Source organism: Hermetia illucens, chromosome 1, assembly GCF_905115235.1.
Source record: "Hermetia illucens chromosome 1, iHerIll2.2.curated.20191125, whole genome shotgun sequence".
Classification (NCBI taxonomy): Eukaryota; Metazoa; Arthropoda; class Insecta; order Diptera; family Stratiomyidae; genus Hermetia; species Hermetia illucens.
Genome location: NC_051849.1, coordinates 161,278,932 through 161,294,285, shown reverse-complemented (window position 1 = coordinate 161,294,285; position 15,354 = coordinate 161,278,932). Strand labels below are relative to the sequence as shown.

The 15,354-nt window shown below is 43.2% G+C and overlaps 1 protein-coding gene across 2 annotated transcripts; it reads right to left on the bottom strand.

The window, feature by feature from the left end:
* Positions 1–2,707: 2,707 nt before the first annotated feature.
* On the bottom strand, positions 2,708–15,070 carry LOC119659494. 2 transcript variants are annotated; one of them, XM_038067625.1, is made up of 4 exons: positions 14,787–15,070; positions 13,980–14,729; positions 3,536–3,842; positions 2,708–3,473 (listed from the first exon to the last, which is right to left on the bottom strand). In XM_038067625.1, exons 2-4 carry the CDS (start codon positions 14,285–14,287, stop codon positions 2,835–2,837), a joined length of 1,254 nt encoding a protein of 417 aa, XP_037923553.1. In that variant the 5' UTR covers positions 14,288–14,729; positions 14,787–15,070; the 3' UTR covers positions 2,708–2,834. The 2 variants fall into 2 exon arrangements, with proteins under 2 accessions (XP_037923553.1, XP_037923544.1); XM_038067616.1 differs by having other exon boundaries at positions 13,980–15,070.
* Positions 15,071–15,354: the final 284 nt, after the last annotated feature.

The following is a 15,354-nucleotide window of genomic DNA, read 5'->3' as shown; positions in this document are numbered from 1 at the left end:
ATATTAACTTGTGAAATGCGGATCATGTTAGTCGCGTCCTAGCTCTTTCTAGTTCGCCATAAAAATTGGGCACCACCCGGAACCCGCAGTGTGTGCAATGCTTTCCACCAGAAACACCACGATCCTTGCAGCAAACGGTTTTCGCCGTCATTGCGTACCACTGTATCACCTCCGCATTCGTACCCTGCAAAAAAACCATCCAATTCTGATTTTCCCACCATTAAGGAGTTTCCTCGTATAATGCTTAGGGACTAATACCTTTCCGAGCATTGGTTACCTCTGGGCATGTACGTTTTATGGCCTCCTTCATTTCGACCTTTTCTGTGAGGCAGTCGAGATCTCGGATTTCTAGAGAGCACATAAACTCTAGACTAGAAACGAAAACCTTCTTCGCATGTGCCCCCTTGACCGCTTCGCAGAACGTACTCTCGCTATATTTTTTAAGGATTGCGGGGTCCTAAGTCTGTATCCACTTGATGTGAAACCGGACCAAATGGAGAGCAACTTACTCCCTCTTTTTTTGGTCCACGGACCCCTCGTTTAGGGCTTAATACCTAAACTCAAAGGCAGTCGGCTCTTCTTTCTCCCCATGATATTTCGTCATTTTTTTTAGTTTTATTATGTTTGCTACTACCTAGGATGCAGGTATACTGCCAGCTAGATGGTCAGAGCTACTTACTCGGGCACCTCGCGGATGTCACTCCCTGTGTCGTGAGCGACCCGTTAAAGATTGCTGATGACCCCTTCACCGCATACACACCAAAAACATGTCGATTTGATGACGAGAAAGATGCCTTCTGGCAACTACCCAATACAAAGACCTGTAACGTGGGCGCTGATAACTATCTTGTCATTGTGGGCGACCTTAATGGTCATGTGGGGAAAAAGGCAGATGGCAACAGGCGTCAAGGAGGAAACAGATTTGGAACACACAATCAGGGTGCGAGCGTATTATCGATTTTCCGGACACTCACTTGTACTTGTGAATTCATGGTTCATTAAATGATTGTTTCATCTTCATGCATTTTATAGTAGGAACAACAAAACGCAAATTGACTATATCCTCATAAGACGCCGACATTTTACACCGCCACTGATTGCAAAGCCGTTCCCTGTGAGACCATTGCATAACATCGGCCGTTGATTGCTGTCCTACGAATCAAGCCACCGATAAAACAACGTGAGAAACGGACTGGCCCGCCGCAAATTAAATGGTGTCGATTTCATGAGAAAAAATAACAAATTATCTCGCGCAATTATCAACCATTTGGAATGGAATTTGTATCGTGATTTCACGTCGGATACCAGTCGACTGAGCTGTGAATGAGTACCTGAGTCAAATCAGGGTAATAATCTCGGGCGAGCGCAATGCTGACCACATTGCCTCCTAGTGTACCGTTACGGTCTTGAATGAAGTGCTCTAACACACTTCAAGGCCCTGATCCAACATGGATTGTTGCGCCAACGATTATAATTATCAACCATTGCAAATGTGGAACCAAGTTAAAAGCACAATCCAATTGGTGAAAAGAAACGCCTCTACTATAAGTCCCTTGACGATAAAACGCTGGTCAATTGGCAAATTTACAAGAATGCCAATCGGGAAGCACAGAAAGCGATCGCTGTTTCCCGAACTGTACATTACAAAGATCTTTACGATAAACCAGACACTCGGGACTACAAGAGTGGTCTGCCTCGACGCACACAGGATATCAAACACTTCTGTTGGGTCAGTGAAAAGAACGGTATTTTGCTCGGCAATCGGCGAGCCGCGACGAATAGATGGCGAGAATATTTCGAGCAGGGGTCAGCGGAAGAATCTGCCCATCCTCCATTTCCACTGCCGACATTTGTAGCAATTCCACCTGTCAACGCCCGTGAAGTCGAGGAAGCCATAAAACAAAATCGGGAAATCAACAACACCTGACGATATCGCATCCGAGCTAAGAGCTAACTCAGTGAGTTCTTCGATCGGGTTATTGAGGAGGAGGAGGTAGAATACCATCTTATTACTGACAAAGTATGACCGTTCCAATATGAAAAAAGAAAAGTAGTCCAGCAGAGTGTTCGAAGTGGCGTTCCACAACTGGTGTTCTTTATGATCGCAGTGTCGTCCGCCGTCCACTGGATGGTGATTTCAAAGCGTCGCGACTGCATCCAAATCAGACAGAGCAAAATGACACAACCAGTCAAGACGGACCGACCCCGCTTCTGAACGGGACAAATAACAAGTAGAAGAAACGAAAGCGCTTAACATGACGGTGCTCCCATATATTTCTTAGACGAGCCAACGGATGGATTAGCATGGTCGCCGAGTAATTTGTTTAGTGTTGTTTATTCACATTTCTCCTCTCGTATGCATTATGGAATTTGTGTAAGCCGCTACCAATCGGAAAACACTGTTGATATACTCTAGTTTATCCGGGTACCAGTTTGTTGACGTAAGTAGTTTTATTGGAGGACGAAGGTCTCAATAGATGGTCATTATCTAGACAAGAATGACGAATCCATTTCCATTGCATAGTATTAAGTATGATAATGAAAAATAAAACCATAAGAAGAAAGAAATGGTCAATATGACCTACAAAAGGGAATAGGTGACATATAAGGGCTTGTAGCAAACCTAAATAACATACCTCATGCCCTTATGTCTTAGATTATTTAATTATGTAGAGCTATAATACGGAGAAATCAAATTCATTCCACATTTTCTTCAATGAATATCATCTCTATTTTGATTTCATAAATACACTACATCTAACGTCTTATCAATAGAATGCTTGGCGCCGCGCACGGGACCTAACCCTACAACTAAAGTAATTAAATGACATCACCTAGACGTGCAAAAATGGACTTATCAGTCGGAATGATATCCATTTTCTCAATTTAGTTATTATAGACGGGTTGACTGAAGTGGTCATATTCTGTAAATTATTAGGACTTAACGTAGGTCTTAAAACTTCGGCGTCTGAATCTTGCTTCACTTCCAAGTACTTATTAACACGCTTTTCTGTAGAATTCACATTAGCCGGTTCACTAGGTGTTACTTTAAATCTGAGTCCCTCTGAATTATGTAAATATTCTGGAATTCTAGTTTTATTCGAATCGATCGTATTCACCGCCTGATCATCATATAGAATTTCAGTTTGGTCTGAGCTCAAATGTTCATGTCCATCGATTAATGATGAGGTTGAATTTACTTCAGAGTTGAAAACAATATAATTGTATTTGATATATGTATTGTTCTGTAAATGATGTACGTGCTCTACTGGTATAATTGTTTGCATATTAATTACATAAGCTGTGTCGTTGTTTTCGACCTCAAGAGGATAAAAATTGTCGATCTCATCATCTCCATCATCTGGTAGACCGATAGTTTGAGTTTCTTCAGTTGAAGACCCTCCGCCGGAGTCTGTTGTTGTGGTCAATTCCTTTTCCAACAGAAGGAAGTCAGAAAGTACGTCCATATCAACCTAAACAATGAACAAAAATAACAGTTAAAGGATCAATTGAAGGTCAAATGAAAACCTCTTACCTCTTCACATTGCCCGCATGGGGCATCGTAGCACGTGGAAAGTAAAGCTGCTTTTACCAACTGGTATTGAAGTTCACTCCAAGGTGGGAACAGTTCATATGTAAGTCGTGAGCACTTATCAAATGTGTAAACAGTCTCCGCCACAAAGAAGTCATTATCGATATCATGTAAGGAAATAACTTTTATGTCACCTGCTTTTGATTGCAAATTTAGGAATTCTGGTGTGTCCGAGCGTTCAGTCGTTAGCCATATAAAAAGAATATCGTCGAAATCGGCAATTTCAAAACGAAGTTGCAATGCTTTGAATCTGAAATGACCAATTAGTAAAATTGTATAAATGAAATTGTGTACTTTGTAGCGAATACCCTTGTCTACTCTAATTGGTAATCACATGACTGCTCTAAACAGTTATTGCTGGCGATCGTTGCCCTATATCACACTGAATGTGGAACGAAGTAATTGAAGCGGTGGGGATACTGGGATTTGCATTATTCAGGGGATTTTTAAGGACGTAAAAAATAATGATCACCATGGGAGTGATGATGATGATGATCACCTTCGAAGCCTGTCCCAGATATGATATCAAAATCATACTTGGGGATTTTAACAGCCAAGTAGGAAAGGAGCACGTATTCAGGCGATACGTTGGCTCCCATAGTTTACACCAAAATACAAATGATAACGGACTGCGAATTATCGAATTATGTAGCAGTGTCACACGAAATGGTTGGAAGTACCTGGTTTGCACGGAAACATACATGGGCCTCTCCAGACGGGACCACTTTCAGCCAAATTGACCATGTATTAATTGAACGCCGCCACTTGGTGTTCCGAGCTCGAATAACAACACCACCCAGAATCACCTCTGACAATCAGGTGAGAGTTAACACTCAAACTCCACAGCACAATTCTCCGCGACACCTATAAGAGGGAAGTGGATGTCGCAATAACCGCAGTCAACAGAGAACCTGGAGATGAAGCATCAACAAATGATCTTCACAATCACCTTAAGAACGTTATCATTGATACGGCCACAAACATACTTGGCCCCAGCGAAGAAGCGACTTTACAGACGGAAAAAGAAAGCCTGGGATAACCAACAAGTCTGTGAACTCGAAAAGTACAGGGAGCAACCGCACCAGGTGCGCAAATTTTATCTACAAGTCAGCAGGTTGAAGCCTTATACACCTCGATGCTCATCCTGCCGAGACAAAGAGGGAAGTCTGATTTCCGACAGAATGGACATATTGGAGCGATAGGTTGAGTACTTTGATGAGCTACTGAACAACCAGAACATCGGCGAGTTGGAGGTCCCGCCAACTGAAGACGACGGACAAATACTGCCACCACCAAGTATAGGAGAAACAGTCCGTGCAATTCATCGGTTAAAAAATCATAAGTCGCCAGGAGCCGATGGAATTACAGCCGAATTGGTTAAATATGGAGGCGACCAGTTACACCAAGTGGTTCATCAACTGATGCTCAAGGTATGAGACAGCGAATCAATACCTGACGATTGGCAACGAGGCATTATCTGTCTCATACATAAAAAGGGAGATATCACATAGTACAGCAATTATAGAGGTATCACGTTGCTGAGTACTATCTATAAGAGATTCTCCGCTATCTTGCTAGGCCAGATAGCCCCATACGCCCAAAACATCATTAGCCCATACCAAAGAGGCTTCACTCCAGGCAAATCAGCAACAGATCAGATTTTCTCTCTGCGGCAAGCAATGGAAAAACTGTTGGAATATGGACAACAGTTGCACCATCTATTTATCGACTTTAAAGCCGCCTATGATAGCATAGCCAGGGTAAAACTGTATACGGCCATGGGAGAATACGGTACCCCGACGAAACTGATAAGACTGACTAGGCTGACCCTGACCAATGTGCGAGGCCTGATAAAAGCAGCAGGATCACTCTCAAGACCATTCGACATCAACAACGGTCTACGACAAAGGGATGCCCTATCATGCATCCTCTTTAACCTAGCCCTCGATAAAGTGATCCATGATGCTGAGGTATATGCAAGAGATACGATCCTCTTTAAGTCTACCCAACTACAGGCCTATGCTGACGATATCGACATCATGGAAACAACCACCCGAGACGTACAAATTGCCTTCATCCAGATCGGACAGGCGGCGCGAGATCTTGGGCTGGATATTAATGAAGGCAAGACAAATTATATGGTGGCAACGTCAGCACCGAAAACCAACCAAAAAACAACATCAAACCGCACTAGTCAAACAGGAAGAATAAGGATAGGAGAATACAACCTTGAGACCCTTGATAATTTTTCCTATCTAGAATCGAAAATCACAACCGATAACAGCTTTGACGATGAAATCCGCGCACGGTTGTTGTCAGCCAATAGAGCCTATTTCAGCTTACAAAAACTGTTCCGTTCGAAACGTCTCACCATAGGGTCAAAGCTCTTACTGCACAAGACAATGATATTCCCAGTTCTCATGTATTCCTCGGAGACTTGGGCTCTTAGCAAGAAGAATTGCGAACTGTTGGCCGCGTTCGAGAGAAGAATCCTCCGAAGAATTTTTGGCCCCCTACATGAGGATGGACGATTCCGTAGCCTACACAATGACGAAATCTATGAGCGATACCATGACCGTCCGGTTGTGGATAAAATCCGGCTCAATAGGTTACGGTGGGCGGGTCACTTAATCCGTATGGATGAGAATGATCCAGCCCGGAAAGTCTATAAGGGCAATATCTATGGTAGAAAAAGAAGACGAGGCAGACCCTGCCTAAGATGGAGCGATGGCGTAGGTCAGGACGCCAGGCACCTTTTAGGGATATCGAATTGGTGGACCTCGGGGTAAAACCGAGATGATGATGAGAGTAGTTCGATATGTATGCCAGCGGTTTCATCGGACAGAATTCGGAGAATATATTATATGAAGATCTGCTTCGAATTACGCGACGCTATTCGCTTTGTTGATCATTCCAGCGCCATACACAGTAAACATTTTTATGCAGATGGTCAGCAGACGAATGGCGAAAATTTTCTTTAACTCAGGGGAAAATAAGGAATTCAACTCGTCCTCTGAATGATAAAGAGAAAACAAGTGATTTCCAAATTTAAGTCTGTGAAGATCCCGGTATCATCATAGAATACCTTAAGCGACGCAGACGAGTCTTATAGTCGAAATGGAACATAATTGACCTCATATCTACGACTTTTAGCTGCCGAAAATGGGTTATGATTCGTTTCTGGAATGTTCGTATGCTCCTCGACAACGGTATCAAGGTTCTGCAAATTGTGCGCTTTCTCCAAGTAAGATTATGGGATCCTGGAGGGTATTCCCCTCCCTCTCGCCACACTAATGGCAATGTGGTTTTGTACTCTGGGGACTCAAATGGTAGCAGCACGAATCCGCTATAGATTTGTTTCTGATGGCTACAGCAAGGCGCGTTATCTCAACCTGTGAGTCGGTTTCTGGCCGCTTTTTGACCGTGAGATTCCCAGGTTAAAACCATCACAATTGTACAATGTTATGCACCAACGGAAATTCGCGATGGGCAAGATGTTTTCTATAAGAGGTTCCTAAAGGTAACATTGTGATGGCGACAACATTTTACTTGGACATGTGATGGAGAAACACAGTCTTGGCGACCGTAACGCTAGTGGTGGGAGTATTATGGATTTTTGCAGCTTCCAACGCCTTGTCATGGCGGCACATTATTCGAGCACAGAGCTTGCAATAAAATGAGTTCAGTTTCAACTGTCTGGCACCGTACGAGCAATCGGATTCACCAGTTTACGATCAACTATAGATTTAGGAGTTGTCTCCTGGATATAAATAACAAGAGAGGCGCCAGTCACCCGATGGTCCTGTGACGGATGTTAACAGTCGACTCTTCATCCACGATGACGAGCAGCTGAACAGGTAGACAGAACACTTCACCACCGTTTTTAACCGAATTACATTCTGTGAAATTCCTCCTTCTATGGATGAAATGGCTAATCGCCGTAACATGCGGATACCGAATGTTCCTGAAAAAAAAAAATCATTTCGAATCGTTAAGATTCCAAAGAAGACTACTCGTTTTGAATGCGTCAATTGGAAGGTTATCTGTGTGCTCTCTGCTATCGCCAAGATAATAGCTGAAATAGTCCTGGAACGCATCAGAGAACATTTCGAAAGCTCGATCGACAGTGAGCAGGCTGGTTCCCGCTCTGGCTCCTCCTGCATTGATCATATCAACACCCTACGAATCATAGTGGAACAGTAGGTGGAGTTTAAATGTTCGCTTCAAACGCTTTTCATCGATTTCGAGAAAAAATTTCCGACAGCGTATGCAGAGAGTGTATCTGAAGTGCTCTTGGCAAAAGGGACACTCTGGAAAAACCATTATCAGAGCGACGTATGATGGCACAGAATCTCACCCGCTGCATCGAGGTAAAGTCTCGGACAATTTTGATGTCCATAGTGTAGTCCGCCAGGGTTGCACTTTGCCACCAATATTATTTCTTCTTGTTATCGAAAGCGTTCTTCATATTGCCTACTGCCTACTAGACCATGACATCTTTCCTCAAATATCTCGACTATGCTGATGTCATCTGTTTGCTCTCTTACCGAGCCATTGGCCTTGGCTCTGAATTGAAAAAGAGAGGTATGTAAAGTCAGCCTGAAGAAAAAACCAACAAATCAAAGTTCTCAGTCAGACTTGTTTGCAAAGAAGATAAAGCTCGACCGCAGAGGGACCGGATGGTAAGGGTTCCGTGGACTATTAGTTCCCTTTCTTCTCTCACTTCCTGTTGGTAAATGGATTCCCCGATTTAAAGATTCCCTAATACGAGAGAGCTTGGGGCTAACCCCAAGTAATATTACAAACGATTCCAGGCTAGCTCTCTGACGATGGGGAGGTGTTTAGTTGATGGACCCACAGCCTACCATTGCGAGATTCCAACACTGCCTACCCGGAAAACATTACTCTACCCTAAAAAAAACGCAGATATTGTTATGCGCTGAAACCGTGATGATCATTAGCTGACGAAAAAACCAAGCAAAGACTGCCCCCAAGGAGATGTGTTGTTACTCCTGCGGAATACGCTAACCAACTCAAAAACGATTAATGCATACTTAATCATATGCGGATCACTTGTTGTTTCGGCTGTTCATCAAAATCTTGAAATGATATGTCGAAATATACAACGCGCCGTTGATTTGATTAAAGACTGATGCCTCAGTCATGGGCTTTCAGTAAATCCAAATAAAACCACAATCGTATTATTTGCAAAACGGGGAATAACAGTTCGGCTATCCGAAAAAGTGAAAAATTTGGGAATTGTTTAAAAACATGTAAAAGCAAAAATGAAATGAGCTCTCACAGACTGTGGGTTATGCAGGCGGACTGCCGACATGGAAACTCAGGCCTCATGTGGGAATTTACCATAGATAAACATATATTTGTATCGTTAAGTCTATCTTCACTTATGCATCCGAAATGTGGTGGGTTATGGCGAGACAGAAGGGTATTGACTGTAAAATCACTTTACTGTAAAGAATTGAGTATTATCGTTGCCATGAGTATGATGATATCCGGTGAAGCCATGCACTACTCAATTCGCGGTTCTTAAATAAACTAAATATATTCAACTATATTCCTTAAATAAACTATATATATTCGGCCTGGATTGATTATGCTTCAGGTTAAAGTTGCATAATTCGGCAAGTCCTCACACGACCTCCTTGTAGTGGCCGTTGGAAACCGTCTTCGGACGGACCAAGAGTGTGTAGGGCCGGGCTGGGAGTAGGCTCATCCAATTGACGAGGATCTGCTTGTTTGCTGGTCATGTGTTAGGGGCAAGTAGATCTGACGGAGGGATGGACCAAAGCAACAGCCCGCGGATCATCCTCCCTGCGCTGGAAAAGGTGCTAATAGGACCCCAAGCGAAGGTGGAGCAGCATCCGCCGAGGGCTGCGTGGCCAATGTGAAGCTTGGTCTTTAGTATGCGTACTCTGAATACTTTGGGCACCTTCAGTTTCAAATAAGACCCTTACCCTGGTGGCGGGCCAGCCATTCTTCCCGACGGCGGCGGGCCAGACATTCTTCCCGACTACTCGTGGGACCAAGAAATGGATTCAATTTAAAAAAAAAAAACAAAAAACGATAGAAGAAAAGGGGGTGGTGCCAGCATCGCTGCGCTGAAATTAACCGCAGGGAACTCCCACAGCGAGGCGGCAGACGGACTAGTGACTTCCAGCCTGGAATCCACTGCCGTCAAACTAGGTGTAACGAGCACCAGACATAGTACCGAAACAAAACCCTCAACGTCGGAGATTGCAAAGAATAAGGAGGCCGATACTGCCGCAGCCGGCGAACCACGAACTGCGAAACCCTTGCTTTGATTCTTCTTAGGTGGTCCGTGGGTTCCACGTTATAGCTTGGGTGGACCAATTCTCTAGAGACTTTCTCGGTTCGTGCGTCGCTGACTTCAGCGACGCCTGGGAGGGCGTAAAACTCAAGGTTATCCCTTTCGACGAGATTCCCAGGAGATCGGTCGCTCGCATCTGGTTGCCGAAGATCCGCATGAATAAGGCCAAGCTTGTCCAATTCCTGCGCCTTCAAACCCCAGGATTCCCATAGACGACTGGGTTGTTATCAAGGAGGAGAACTGTGACGGTTGGAAGGAGGTGCTTGATATCACCCTAATAACCGACAATGGGATTCTTAAGGTGGAGGACTGGAGAGTGTCTGACCAGAGATCCTTCTCTGATCACGGTTGGATACTTTTCAGTCTAGATCTCGCCGCAGAGGTCTCCAAACCCTTCAGACACCCCAGGAGGATCGACTGGAGAAAGTTTGGTGAAGTAATTAAGAACAAACTCTCCGGTGCGCAAATTGGTAAGATTGACACGATAGACGAACTGGAGTCAAAGGTCGGAGCTCTGGAAAAGGCATTCGATACCACCCTACTAAGTACAGCAAGAAGACACTGCCACCGTGGCGGAATGAAGATCTCTCCAGTCCCAGGAAGCTGACCAGAGAAATCTTCAACATCTGCTATAGATAAAAATATTGGCAGCCATACAAGGACTGCCTGAAGAAATACAAGAGGCGGTCTTGATTGAACTATTGTCAGTACATCGAAAGCACCAGTGAGTCCCCGAGGCTCAGAAAGATTCTGTCCCAACGAACATAGGATCCCATCCTTTCTTAAAAAGTCGGAAGGCTCCTGGACGGAATCTTCTAGCGAAACCTTGGAGTTGCTGGTTTAAACGCACTTTCCCATCAGCGAGGAGGACTGTGAGTCAGAAACTTGCTTGGCTTGCTCCAGGCCCAGATATCATAATGCCGGTCATGCTACAGAAGCAGCAGGAAAGGGTTGTGCGGTGGCTTGTTGAGATTTATCGGAGCTGCATCGCTTTAGGATACGTACCACAGTCCTGGAGACGCGCACCAGTGGTTTTCATACCGAAAGCGGGTAGGCGTAGTCGTGAGTCCGCGAAGGACTTTCGACCAATCAGCCTGACCTCTTTCGTGCTGAAGACCCTAGAGCGCGTCCTAGACATTCACTTAAAGACGATTATGGAGAAAACCCCTTTCTATAAGTTCCAGAATGCCTACCTCAAAGGAAAATCCACAGAAACCGCTCTCCACGGTTGACCGGCCGCTGTAGTAAGTCCAAGCTGCTTTCTTGGATATATAGCGTACTTTTAACAACGTTAGTATTAACGCCATCAAGGAAGCTTTGGCCGGTGTTGGATTGCAGGGGCATCTTACGCATTGGATTATATACATGCTAATTACCAGTCGGATCTGGGAGGCAACCACTTGACCATGTATGCTGACGACTTGGTAATATTAGCATCAGGGATGTTTCTGTCCTTTATGAGCGACATCATGGAAGGAGCGTTGCGAAAGGTATGCCTGTGGGCCGCAAGATGCGGACTCAGCATAAAGTATCTGGGTGTAATCCTGGATCCAAAGCTAAATTGGAGATTGAACATAGAACTGAGTGTTAAGAAGGCCTGTATAGCCTTCTATGCCTGCAAGAGAACCTTTGCAAAGAAATGAGGTGAGCCGTGGATGGCTCTCTAGATGTACACCGCTGTCATGCATCCGATCTTAACATGTGGCTCCATTGTATGATGCAGGCTTTGAGAAAAAAGTACAATAGGGTGAAGCTGTGTGCAGGTGCTACTCGGATTCTGCAATCCTGCCCGGCAGATGCTCTCAATGTACTCCTTCAGTCTACTCGCATTACCTAGCACCCGCGGACCTAAAATGGCGACGGCTTACCAGCTGTGCCAAGTCAAGGAGAATTTGGCCCGCTTATAACATAACCCTCCAGTGCCAGACGCGTGCAAATGCATTCAAGATTACGGCAGTCTGCACGGGGCAATGGCCCATAGGGGACCATGCCGCCAGGCTCGGCATACCGTACAGTCTGCATTGCCGAAGGTGCGGAGAATGAAGGGGAGCCCTCATACACTTTCTCTGCGATTGCCCAGCTCTAGCTAGAGTCAGGCTACAGACACTGGGTAAACCATTCTTTCGGGACCTCAAAGAGATTTCTAGCTGCATGGTGGGAGAGCTGCTTTCCTTCGTGAATGCTACAGGTTGGCTCTGAAGATCCGAGCCGGCTAGACTCTGCCTCCCTGCACCCATAACAGCAGTCACGACCTGCACTGCAGTTAGAGCAGCTTATAGACTAATTCGTTCAAGTCTATGGGAAAACAAGGGACTTATTGGGGAGATATTGGACGAACTGAATCCTGTTTTTGTAATGTCTTCTAGTTCTCAGATCCAAATACATCTGTTTGATAGATGATATAAAGTTATCCTCAACCCTAGAGAAAGTTGGGAGAACCAGATGAATGCGTGCTGGGATTTACTAGCATCCTCTACACCGATAGCTCAAAAACGGAACAGGAATCTGGAGCAGGAGGTTACTTTTAGGAGAATATTGAACGACCTTTCTGCGTCCAAATATTAACAGACGCAACCTGGATGATTGCCGAGCAATTGAAGGACAGGACAGCTTTGCAACCTCTAGCGATTGTCGAGTTGCACTGAGAGTGTTAAGCAGTCTTTTAATCACCTCAAAAATGTCTGTGTGTGTGTGTTTGAACTCTATTTCTAGATTAAATACAGGGCAACTACGCTGGATACCCTGGCTCGGTGGCGCAAATGGAAACGAAATCTCGGATGCCTTAACAAAAAAGGACGAGTGTCAGATTCTTAATAATGATAAACAGACAATACTTTTTTCTTGTCAGAACCGAAGAAACATACTGCAAAATCCATTTCGACATATTTTCAGAATAGGAATATTAGAAGATGATACTTGTACATCCTGTCACGGGGAATCAGGATCCAGGGAACAATTTCATGTGAACGCTCCACCTACGGACGCATCGGACATTCAATTTTTGATGATGATATTTTTCATTTGGAAAGGATATCAACACAACAACATACGGAAATTCGGGGGTAAATAAATCAATCGGGGATATTCCGGTAGAGTACACTGAACTTTTAAGGTCTCTAAATCTCTCCCCTATACCCACGTACACCACACATGTAAAGTAAAACCTAATTTCATCCAAGGGCTACAAGTTTTAGATTATATTTCTGGTTGAGCTTTGCATTGACGTACAGTTACCCAGAAAGTTCCATCAGGGTCGTCGAATCCGCCATCATACATGGCACAAACTCCGCGGGTCACTGAAATGAATTCTCGACAGTTAGATGGTGAGGAAAAAGTTCATACGATTTGCAACGGTAACAACACTACCTGCAGCGGCCTTTCTAATCAGTGATATAACATCAAATGACGTTATTTGAAAATATATAAACCCCACTATATACCCCTATTTAGCTAGCTAGCTATTTTTCATATTCAATTAAAAAAAGCATTTGTCATACCTTAATTTGCATACAAGTGTTAAATAACAAAAGTGACCGTTTTCATTAGTTTTATTTTTGTGAATATTTAGTTTCAGAGATTTAATCTTTAAGTTGCTCTTGAACTTGATAAGGCAAACTCTTTCTTCTAATGGTTCACTTTCAATTTGAAGTCAATGTAAAATATATTTGGATCAGAAAACGCCTTTTTTCAGGCCTGAGAAAAATCAAACCAGTTGAATGTGACATTTTTTTCCATCGAAAATGCGGTCGATGAAAGGCGCTTATTACGTGCTCCACATTTATATTTAAATGCTTCCCAATTTCCAAACAAGCGCTTATGTACACATTCACCTATATTTCGAAATTGATGAGATAGCAAAATATAAGCAGTGGATAACCAAAATCTGAAGATTTACTGATAATGCGTTAATAGGATAATGCTTAATGGATAAGTGTTTGGGAACAAGACCAACACAATTTGGAACTAAAATAAAGTTGACATTATTGTGAAACATACACTAGTCTTATAATTACTGCAAATGGCGTTCAAAGTACTTACAATAGTAATTTATGCATGCACTGCTTGCAGAGAGCTGAATTATAAACTGCAACGAATTGTTTATCGATCGTTAAATTGAATGTTGAAGCCAAATCGTAATACGTGCACTGACGACTAGTATCGGCGGCTTCATTTGTAATCGGATTACCATTGGCTATAAAGACACTGAAAACACTGAGACATACAACGCTCACAAATAATTTAGAATAAGACATATTTCGTCCATTCACTGTTTTAAATAGAACATTTATGAAAACACAGTTTACGTTCACAAGTCCCGCACTCAAAAAACCACCGAAATCGTCCATCGAATCGAAGCAAGCCGCTGGTATGCTAAACTCGAAAGTGATTCACATCTTGGAAATCAATTGAAAATTTGTACACTCACTCTAATCAAATTACAATAATATAAACTAAATAACAACAATAACAGTGCAGCATTAAAAGTGGCATATCTGCTTTAACTTTTCTACTGATTTTTCCTCGAGATCTTTGTTTGTTTATATTGACCTCTCTGTATATTCGAACTGACGATAAGAGCTGGGAAAAATGAATTACTTTCTGGTTAGCAAGAATAACACCAAGTATAACCACGAACGAATATCAGCGCGATAAAACCGATCGTAAAGATTCGAAAGCGTTGGAACAGATAAATGAATGAAAAACAACTGAATTTATAAATTTAGACGGCCAGATGTATGAGTTTATCCACTCTGATTTCAGCCAGCCATATCTTATGATTCTGATGACCTATAATTAAAATGAGGCATCAAGTTTTTATTTTAGACTGGTTCACCGCAGTTCTACCTCAATTCGCCGCTGAATAATAAATGGGGAAAACGCTTGTGGTTCACTAATCTACGGTAATTCACTCACTTATGATGTTTCCATGGTGAAAGCGGTAAAATCTTGGGTAAAGAGATCAATAACCACAATGCATATATTCATATTATAACAACTTCATTGCAAGCAAAAGAAAGAAAGAAAGAAGAAAGCATGGACCCGCTCGTTGAAATTTTCGTTACATTTCTGAACTAGTTGAAAAGATTGTCTACATGAGTTAGAATGATGAATAACATGGAAAGATAAGGCAGGTAATTAATATTACAGAAACATCCTCAGCGGAAGAGAATCACAATCAGTATTTCTGTCCCCTGCAGTTAGCACAATCCAACTGCCTCAGTTTACATTGTTATTGCGAGCTAAAGCAGATGGGTTGTCATGCAACAAGAGAACTTTCATGTATTCCAATTACATGTGCTCCAACTCATGGTCTAGATTGTAAGTTTTAGGGTCAGCTCGGAGCAGTCGGAAATTGTTTGCGGTTTGCACCACATTGAACCTATTCTGAACTTTTGATAAAGACATCGGTTCT

Excerpts from the sequence above, each read along its gene's own strand:
- LOC119659494 (XM_038067616.1), bottom strand. The coding sequence starts at position 14,287 with ATGGACGATTTCGGTGGTTTTTTGAGTGCGGGACTTGTGAACGTAAAC. Across the intron at positions 3,843-13,979 it reads TGCATGCATAAATTACTATT|ATTCAAAGCATTGCAACTTC; the intron begins GTAAGTACTTTG and ends TGGTCATTTCAG. Across the intron at positions 3,474-3,535 it reads CATGCGGGCAATGTGAAGAG|GTTGATATGGACGTACTTTC; the intron begins GTAAGAGGTTTT and ends TTCATTGTTTAG.